At 41.9% G+C, this 10,500-nt stretch overlaps 1 protein-coding gene across 1 annotated transcript; it reads right to left on the reverse strand.

Annotated features, from left to right (window-relative positions):
• Positions 1-366: 366 nt before the first annotated feature.
• Positions 367-2,502, reverse strand: aplnra (apelin receptor a). Its single transcript, XM_038704631.1, has one exon. It carries the CDS (start codon positions 2,325-2,327, stop codon positions 1,242-1,244), a length of 1,086 nt encoding a protein of 361 aa, XP_038560559.1. The 5' UTR covers positions 2,328-2,502; the 3' UTR covers positions 367-1,241.
• Between the last annotated feature and the right edge of the window lie 7,998 nt (positions 2,503-10,500).

Genomic DNA, 10,500 nt, shown 5'->3' on the forward strand with positions numbered 1-10,500 from the left:
TTTCAATTTCAAAAACCTTTGATTACAACCCACAGGACTGTGTCATCACATAGTTAAAGTACCACAACTGATGGAAGTCGACTGAGTGTTGAATACACACTCTGAGGATGACGGTTACTTTGCATAATCCAGTTACAGGCTGGATACTGGCCATGAATAAATAGAGATTAGAGATCTATTAGTCTGAATGTGTAAACCAAAGGCAAGGCATTCATAACAAAGCTCAAACCCTCAGGAGATACTTAACATTGAAATAACAGGATACTGTAATGTTCCCTTTACTTTCTCCGCTTTGCCTTTTAAATGACCTTTTCAAAGCTGTTAACAAAAGTATCACTTTGGTTTTCACAAACACTTGCAAGAGAGTAGGTTCATAGAGCACATCTTTAATACAGTAGTTAGTTACAGTGATGTCAAAAAATAAAACATATACATCAAATTGGAACTTTTATTTACAGTTTCTTTGTCCCCTTTAGTGCCGTGACTACACTGCGAAACCCCTCCACCCCACCTCACCCCACCCGGTTCCTGTTCCCCAACAACATTTGTCAATCGCCATCTGCCTGTCTGCCCCCAGTCTCCTCTCCACAAACTATATAATTAAGCTGCAACACCTTCTCTCCTCTTACGCCCCCCCCCCCCCCCCCCACACCTCCCTCCTGCAGACATCTACCTTCACAAACAATAAGTTTATGAGAGGACACTTCTCTGTTTCATTTCCCTGCTCACACATTTTTTTTTTCATTTTTAAACAAGTGCTTCTAAAACAAAACAGCAATAGATCTGAACAAAAGGAAAAAATGCTATGGTATGAAAATACTGTACAGCTTTATGTTTCATCCAGTGTAAACAGATCTCTGTGTAAATTGATTCACAATTACCAACATCAGTGTGTGTTTTTTAAATCATAATTCTGTCCTCTTTTGTGATAGAAGTGAGAACTTTTACAGAGCAGGACAAAACAAAAAATACACTTTTTTTCTCTGAGAATTTGAGGAACAAAGTAGCTAAGGAGCTGAGCCAGCTGGCTCCGGCTTCAAGTCCACACAACATACAGAGCATCCACCTCTCTCACTGTAGAACAGGAGGAGCACGTTATGGATTTCATGACTGTGAGCAGTGACAATTCAAAGTTCATCATCTTGTCTTACCAGCTGTGAACAATGCACACGTAAAGTCTGTGTTCCAGTGGTTGGAGCTGGGGCCGGCCTGCAGCCCTGCTCTACCTTTCATTTTACCCTTTACACCTTGGTGGCCAGAGACTGAATCTCTGACTTCTGAGTCTGGGCGCTGAGCGTGGATGACATGGAGCTCATCTGGCCATGCATAGCCTTCTTCAGGTTGAGCAGGCACAGACACTGGGAACGAAAGCGCAGGTCGAAGAAGGCGTACAAGAACGGGTTGAGGCAGCTGTTGACGTAGGCCAGGCAGGTAGCGTAGGGGTGAGCCAGCAGCAGGAAGCGCAGGAAGCCGCAGGAGCTCGGAGCCAGGTTCAGGTAGGAGAGGGCATCCATGCTCTTAAGGACGTGGAAGGGAGTCCAGCAGATGGCAAACACCACCACCAGTGTGGTGATGATCTTCAGCAGACGTTTCTTCTTTTGGTCCTCCTTGCGCACGTTGTTAAAGTGACGTGTGACCGTGCAGCCGATGAAGCAGTAGAAGATGGTCATGGCCAAGAAAGGTAGGAGAAAACCTAAGGCAGAGGAGGAGAGGCTGAGCCCGGCGATCCAGAGGTATTCGTGCCTCTGGTTCATTGTCACCAGGCTGAAGTCCATGGCACATGTGGTCCGGTTGCTGTTTTGATCGTTCACAGTGGTACGGAAGAGCAGCGTGGGCACAGCCAGCAGGCAGGACAGCAACCAAATAGCACCCAAGGACGCCAGCATGGTGCCCCGTGAGCGCAGCCTGCTGCTGGACAGAGAGTGCACAATGGCCAGGTAGCGGTCAAAGCTCAGGCAGGTGAGGCAGAACACACTGGCATACATGTTGACCAGAACTACATAGCTGCTGATCTTGCACAGAGCCACGCCAAAGGGCCAGTGGTAGCCCAGCGCTGTGTACACGGCCCAGAGAGGTAGGGTTACAACAAAGGTGAGGTCAGCAAGGGCCAGGTTTCCTATGTAGACATCTGCAGCCCGACGTTTCGATTTGGATCTCCACACAGTGAAGATGACCACGCCGTTACCTGACAGGCCCAGGATGAAGATGAGCATGTAGAGGACCGGGATGAGGGAGTAAGAGGGCTCCCACTCTGAGAAGTCACAGGCAGTCTCATTATCATCATAATACTCATAGCTATCAACATATTCCCCAGTGGTGGTCTCCATGTTGCAGTGGAAAAGGTCTTGTTTTTACAAATCCTTCGTTTACAAAAAATAAGAGTCCTGTAAAGTTCCAAGTCTTCAGGAGGTGAATAAAAGCAGCAATCAGGAGCTTTAGGTTCTGCTGAGTTGTTCACTGGTGGGAATTGGAGGAGAGATCAGATTGTGAGAGTGAGTGACTGCTGGCGTTGTTTGCCTTTTTAAACTCGGCCCTCCACACCCCTGGTTCCCTCCCAGGACGACCACCTCCCCACTCCTCCTCCTCCCAGTAAAACATCTCTCAGCCCTCTCCCTCCCCCTCACCTCTTCTGGCGGAGCCCATCCCTCTGCCCTGGAGGACGAGGAGCCCAGAAACGTTCCCCTTGTAGACGAACAAAGTGTGGAATGGAGCGTTTTTACACTTTGCCAAATTAATAATTAACTTTTAGGAATTTCAGGAAAAGACAAATTCAGTAAGTGCTATAAACATTTCTAAAATTAACAATTAGTGACACAGGATCCCACCCTGAGGTCTGACCGGAACAAGTTGCATCTGGTGAATACAATGCATCAATCAATCAATCAATTTTAAGTCAACCTAACTTGGTTTTTATACTCAAGAGCAAAGCTTTAACAGCATTTGAATTGGAGATTGCCAGCAAGTTATAATAGTAATGATGACAATACATTAATCAATTACAGAAAACGTTGATGTCAATCCAACAGTTGATTGAATCAGTTTCTGTCCATTACTGTATAATGAATAAATGACATGTAAGCAATGCGGAGCAGCTGCAGACCTGTTCGTCAGGTTCCACCACCCTGTCTCATCTTTTAATCGGGATAAAAAGTGACTTTTCAGTGTTGCATTATAGTTTCCCCAGCGATTTCATAAAAAGGATAGGATTTAGCTCACGTGCGGAACAGGTCTGGACATTTCAACTCCTCTCGGTTTACATCACAATTAGGGCAATTAAAATTGCAAACTGTCAGATGCATCACATTGCGTCTCCTCTGTGCGCTTATTGAAAAGAAGCATGCAGTTAACATATCAGACATTTTAAGACGATAAGATCGACATCGAATTGCAAATTGTTTGAAGATTAGATTAAATGTCAGTGGGCAGCTCAAGGCATGTGTGAATTCAATTCTCAAGTCTGGGGATTCATTTCCATGATAAAAGACAAGCAAACACCGTTTGAAGCAAAAAGCAAAAGGAAACCCCACATTGACACCATCACTGTGCTAACAATGTCTATTTCTATATCCTTTTCATCTGGACCTTTTTAATACATGTTCATGTAACTGCTGATTGCATCACATGGGGACTAAATAATCCGCAACTTACAAGGCAAGAAACAAGCAAATGTCAAATGAATATCTGAAAAATGGCACATACATGGTTTGTTTAGGAGTTTAAAAGTGGTTTGTACTTTATGTTGTTTGCACTCAATGCACATGGAAATATATTTAGTTGCACATACTAACACCCCACTACAAAAAAACATTTTGAAAAGTTTATAAAAGGCTATTTGCATTATGGAAATGTAACTTTACACAACCAACTGCAAAACAAAAAGTTGACACGCGATTCAATCATCTCACAAAATTTGTTATTGGTAGAACCACGATGAGACTCCAAGCCAGCTCAAATGAATTACTTTCAGTGAAACAAAGAGTGGATATGTCTGAGCAGTGCTGAACATTATTTACAGCAGGTTTAGTTTGGATAATGTATCCAAAACCGGCCTCCTAGTGGTGACAACAGGGAGCTGCCTTATGAATCCTCACAGTGACTTATTACACTGTAAATGCACGGGCTTTGAGAAATGCCTTTGGTGAAAGGCAGGACTCTGTGGATCACAGCTTATCAGCCTGCAGCGAGTGACTGGTGATTAGACTGTAGCCAGCCAAGGGGAGTCTAACATGGCTGAGACTTTATCCTTCTTTCAACAATGAGGAGATGTTGGTGCCTCATGTTTCTTCTCTGTGGAGACACAGCTGCAGCACTGCAAGTCAGGTGAGAAATACTGAACTCCATTTACATGACTTTGTGTCTGTATGTCAAAGTTCAAATAAACACAGTGAAAGTGGTTGTATGATTTGATAAATTATGCACAGTTCTGATTCTGCATGTACTCTCTCTCGCACACATGCACAAACCCGGTGGGTCCCACCTCTGTTTCATTCCCCAGGGAGTGGATTGGCCGCCTGCTGCTGGCTGGCCCGGTATCCCTTAGACAAACACATTTGTAAATTAAAAAAATAAAGGTGAGTAGATAAGAAACAGATGGTCAGATTAGACCATCATCTTGGATATCTTCAGAGGACCTCCTCACTTGTTAATTGTAGGCTTTATAGGTGTCAAGATAAAGTTTTAAAGAGGGGTGGGTGGGGTAGGAGGAGGATTATCAGCTGGGAGTGAGGATTTATTTATGTATCTTTTCAAATTAAATATGAGCGAACATTTCTGCACACAGGTTATTGTATGCTTTTGTTTTGTATTATATTTTACTTGCCACTATGGCTGCATTGTGCACTGGGGTTTTCTCTCTTATAGGCCTGGACCACACATGCGTCCCTGCCACAGCTGTGACTGCTTTTGATCTGCTGCTGTAAAGACCCTGCTGCTGACTGCTTCTGTCTCACTCTGACCACAAGCTAATTTTCACTATAGCGATATTGTGGATGCTGTATGCCCTTCCATGGAAAGCTGCTGTAGCCGATCACATGCTTTGTAACAGCTGACATTTTTCCATAAAGAGAGGGAGGTATATTCATCTTTACAGATTTCCCTGGAGTCACTTACAGGCAACCCTGGGGACATCTGCAGTGGACGCATGTCAGCTCCAGTCTGGTCAGAAAAAGAGATAAGTGACTGAAGGTGTAATCTGTGACCTGAAGTTTGTTTGAAGTGTAAAAATTGATGGCAGAACACATCCCACTCCCCTTTGATTTGTGACCAATACAGCAAACCCCAGGCCCAACAAATCATTCTGAGGCCAGGGTCAAAGGGAGTCTAGGGTCACAGTGTGGTGTCATTTGAGAGACAATGTGGTCCCCAAGTGCACACCGTCCCTGCTTTAAAACACTTTATGTGGAATAAAGACAATAATTCATGTCGAACTGCAATGTGTGTTTTTATCGAGTCAAATCTTTTAGCTAGCTGTGAGCCACAGCCGTAGACCTTTCACATTGGCCTGCTAAGTGCCGACTCTGCTGTGTCAGACGATGTCGCACTCCTGTGCCATGGAGTCAGTGCCACACCCTCAGATGTGCGAGGGCACTGCTCCTGCTGAGTGGTTTGTTAATTGGCAGAGCATCTTGTCATACTGCAGGTTATGTGAGGATCACTGGCTGTTGTTTGTCTGCTACTCCTGCATGACAATTTGCTATTGCATGTCTGCATTTGCAGTGCAATGCAAAAAAAAAAATCACAAGAATAAGATACATTCTCATGTGTGATATGAACGTTCTACAAATTACTTCCAGATGGCATTGTATTGTACTGTATGTTCTTAATCAAACCGTCAAGCTTGAGGGCAGCCATAACACAAACAGCTATCTTTTCCCCACATCTGCCTACTCTTGACCTCAGCATTGAAATGAATAGAAACCTCCACCCAAACTTGAGAAATGTTTGTGCTGATAAGGCTGCTCTATTGTTTCATTTTTGTTGCTCTAAGCACTATTTTCTTAATGAGCATTGCACCTGTTGTTACAGGGCTTTTTAAAATGTCATCATGTATCCCCGATTAGGTCAAAACAACAGATGCAAATAAATCTTTTTGTTTCCTGGAAGAAAATTTCTCCCTTTCAGAGATTTTGGGGATTTTTTTTGTGCCTGTACTGTCTCCTATGGTTGGTATGGTATGGTTGGGTACATTGTTCAGGGACTATTCAAAAATAATTGGAGTGAGCAGAAGGTCTGAACCTTCACTTTATAAAGTTTTATAAAGCGAAAAAATTATATATTTCTATTTCTATACTAACTCAAACGATATGACAAAATCAGCACAAATGTTTTCATCATTAATAACTGAAAGTGCATTAAGAATTTAAGATACTGTAATTCCTGTAATCAATAAAACCTTAAATGTTAAAGTAACAATCATTTTCACACAGACACTAACTACTATAATTATGACAGGATGGTTGTCCTCTGCATATGGCCAAATGCACCTTCATGTACGAGAAGGAATTGTGTGGAGTCTGATAAATTAACTCAAGTGATGTCACTTGAGTTAGCATCAGTTGGAGCTGAAGACTACAAATTTGAAAATGAAAAAAATCTTGGGGTGTGGAGTTAAAAAGAAGTGATCTTCCCAGACCTCTGCTCGCTCCTCATCTCCGTTTTAGGCTAGCAGTTCAAGGCCACATTAGCCGCTATCAGCACAACACTAATCTCCGACTCCGAATTGCCAGCTATTGAGTTGGATTGTGGGTAATGTAGGTGCCAGGTTTTGACAAGCAAGAAGTGTGGAGTAAAAAAGACGCTGCATTGATTTTGATCCTTTAAAAAAAAACCTATCAAACAACTATCCATCATGAGTCTGACAATAATAAAGGAGTGACGTGCAAAATTTGTAGAGAACTTTAATGCACTTGAGCTTCCTATTTATTTTGCATTTGATGCTGCAGTATGAAGAGGTAAACCCATCCAGATTGACTTATAGCATGCATCAAAGCAAAGTTTTCTTTGGATGGCTCAAATGGAGCACAGGGTTTATCTGCAGCACACGTCATGTTGTCTGTGCTATGGGAGACAATTGTGTTTTACATCCATATCAAAACCCAAACATGGCCCAGCCGGAGCCAAACTACAGCACTGTTTGCAAGTCGCTTACTGTTGTTGCCACGAGAAACAAAATCCTGACTGTTTATTTATGACTTATCTACCTTCCTTATTGCATGTTTGCCAAGAAATAAAACAACACACATGCAGACAATGAGGGGAGAATGATTTTCATTGTGACATTTCAATTTATTTGAACCTCTAGTTTAAATTTGCAAATTTGTGACACTTTTTTGTCCTGATTAGAATGTTTTAAACACTTCATGCATGGACTGATTGACCCAAATCTAAGCAGCTGTCCAGCAGTGCTCTCTGCTCGTCCATCCTTGTTGTCTACACACCTCTAGTAGCTTGGTCAGGAACAACAGGGTCACAAGGTGTTTCCCCTCTCCCTTCTCAGACCCTGGATCACCCCACTATATGTGTGTGTGTGTGTGTGTGTGTGTGTGTGTGTGTATGTGTGCGTGTCAATGGACAAAACAGCAAGCACCACAGGATATGCTAAAATAGGACAGTTTGTCCTCTCCAACTGAGATGCTTCTGTCAAACGTTTGTTTTATAGCTGCTTGAGGTAAGCTATTTATTTGAGAGATGCCGTGATTGAATGATAATATAAATATTATACATAGTTTTTTTTTTAAACTTAACATTCCCAGACTGTTGTTTTTATTGTAAAAATAGGTCAGATTGGTGGTTATATGAAAAGATGTGACATGATAATTTCTCATTCTTCATTCTTCACTCAAACTAATTGTTTTCATCAGACAAGTTATTTTTTTTAACAAAGCGTGCATGTGAAACTCCTAAAATTTGTGTTTCAACTGCACTCACAGGGGAGATCAGGAAGGAAACCTTGTAGAAAAAGTAGGAAAAAATAACACAGGAGAAAATAAAGTAGTGGAAGATGAGTCTAATGAAAGAGTGGAACAAATAAAGGGACAAAAGACAGGGTTGATGAGAGGGTAGTAGCTGGCGGGCAGGCCAGCTCTTTCTGTGTAGTAGAGTTAATGACATGGATTAAGGAGCTGGGGGGAATGCTGGGATCTCCTGGCTCTGTTAGACTCCGGCCCGGCCCTCCCATCATCCCAGGAGATCTCCGGGAATCTGACTCCATTTGGCCTAAAATCTCCTGACAAAACAAAAACCCTGTGGCTCAATTAGGAGGAAATTAGTCTCTCCTTCCACATTCACATTTTACTCACTCTGCTACAGTTATTTCCCTGCTTCTTCACGGCATGTTACTTTTGAAAGGGGTAGTGTGGGTGTTAATATGTTATTCAAAATCAATTATCTGAGCTGCTTTTAAGATTGTCTGGCTGTTTCTTTGGATGATAATTTTTCATTGTTAGACAAGGAGATTTATTCTGAAGTGACAGTAAATGTCTCTATCTCATAATCTATGAGCGCTCTGTGCCAGTATGATGTCTGTTTTCTTTTAAACTGGAGACTCAGAAACCTAAGGCCTGTCCCTGTTATGAGAAGTCAAATTGAAAACCCAAACAGCAGCCCATACGAAAACCAGGTGCTCTCTCACAACATCTGAGCATTTGTCTGTTGTCTCTCATTTCCCTTCAGGACAAGAATGAAAGAGTTGTCATGGACCTGCCTGGCACAGAGAAAGACCAGGAGGTAGACTAAAATGGTTAGTGAGCAAAACCATAAACCTAAATCTGAGACAATCTGTGCAATTTAATTGCTATCTTTTTTACGCCCAACTTTCTCTTTATATGATTTAAATGTGCTCTATGCAGCAGGACACAAAAAGCACAAACAGGTTTATGGCAGTTGAATGGCAAGTGCTGAAAGTCCAAACCAAAACTGGAGCCTAGCCAGGGAAAAATCTACAGGACCCTTTTATAAAAACTGCTAAAATAAGAAACAAGCTATGCCCACACTATGAGCATGTCAGGAATATCTAGACTATTTATATTTCAGAAGATTTACAGCCAAAGTGGATGTCATTGTGTCAGCGATTTCATCACAGACAGGCACTGTGTTACATTTCTGTTCTTATTTCAGGGCCAAGTATGACAATGTTTTTTCTAAGAGTTTTAAAAAGCTCTTTCAAATTTGAGCAGCTGTTGGTTTATTTACTGTGTGGTTATAGTTTGGATACAGTGCCAACTGCTGCAAATGCAGTTTAACGGAGGGCAAATCAACCCTGCATTCAGCTCTGTTAAAGGACATTTAACAAGTTCAATGGTCATCACAGGTACAACACAATAAAGTGGATGCTCTACTGTTACACTTTTATGGTAGCTGTTAACCTTAACATCAAGCTTAAGGAGCAGTCCTTGGCATTCTTGCCACCAGTTAAACTGAATAGCATCTAACAGTGGCGACAGTGTGGCGGAGGCTGCACTGTTTCCCCATCTGTCAGCTGTTTGACAGACAGCAACAAACTGTAAATCAGTCACCTCTGAGACAAGGCCGGCCCTCTCCCTGCTCAGAGCAAACAAACCATAGGGAGTGTGTGTGCAGCCATTGCAGCCTGTTTTGCGGCTGCTGGCTGAGGCGTAGAGTCGGAATATAGAGTGAATTAAAGGTTTATTTAGACTAAACTAGAGTTGTTGATTTCTGGAACAGTGGAAAGACTAATAAACACGTTGGTGCATTTTATTTTGTTTCTTTCAAGTTTAAATGAAGTGTGTTTAATGATGATCTGCGAGGTAGATTACTGTTTTTTCTTAATGGAGTCTGGTTACTTTAAACAGACAAACTTTGCTTTAAACATAAGGTGCATTTCCATCCACCTGTTTGTATGTGCATTTTCAATTTGTGCATAAAAAACCTGACTGGAAACGGCAGAAAAACTAAACAAAGGTCGAAACACAGCAAATATGTTTTGTGGAAACTGTAATAGAAGAAACAAACTATGTGCCATATTTTCATCATGTTTTGTTTGTTCACATTTTATTGGTTCATGTTTTGTTTGTTTGAAGCTTCATCAGTCTACATCATCTAGTTGCTCTTAGGAATCAGTGCCACCAACTATTTATCTTGATGCTCTCAACTCCTAATAGTCACATAACTGTACTGAATGAAAACGCACCTTAATTTCCATTTTCCTTTGCAGATTTTCTAGAAATTGGGTTAAATTGTGTGTTAGTTTGGATGAAAACTACACTAAGAAAATTTCGGTTAATGTAGGCAAATTCAATTTTCCATTATCTTCTTATGACCATTTGTGGCCCCAGTGGTTGCTGACCAGCAACAGTTTTACAGTCGCAAAGTGAAAATTGTTCTTGGGACGCCAACTACGTAAATATAACTACAAATGAGGAGGGACAATCGTACCATCAAACCACAAATTTTAGGACCTGAAACAGTGTGTATTTTTGCCTGTGTAGATTTCACCACTTGACATTGTGCCTTTGCAGTGACCGGGCTATTCTGAGGCTGTCT

The sequence above is a fragment of the Micropterus salmoides genome, unplaced genomic scaffold, assembly GCF_014851395.1.
Source record: "Micropterus salmoides isolate LMB-PRFRI ecotype aquatic unplaced genomic scaffold, ASM1485139v1 Ms_hic_scaffold_7, whole genome shotgun sequence".
Lineage (NCBI taxonomy): Eukaryota > Metazoa > Chordata > Actinopteri > Centrarchiformes > Centrarchidae > Micropterus > Micropterus salmoides.

Excerpts from the sequence above, each read along its gene's own strand:
- aplnra (XM_038704631.1), bottom strand. The coding sequence starts at position 2,327 with ATGGAGACCACCACTGGGGAATATGTTGATAGCTATGAGTATTATGAT.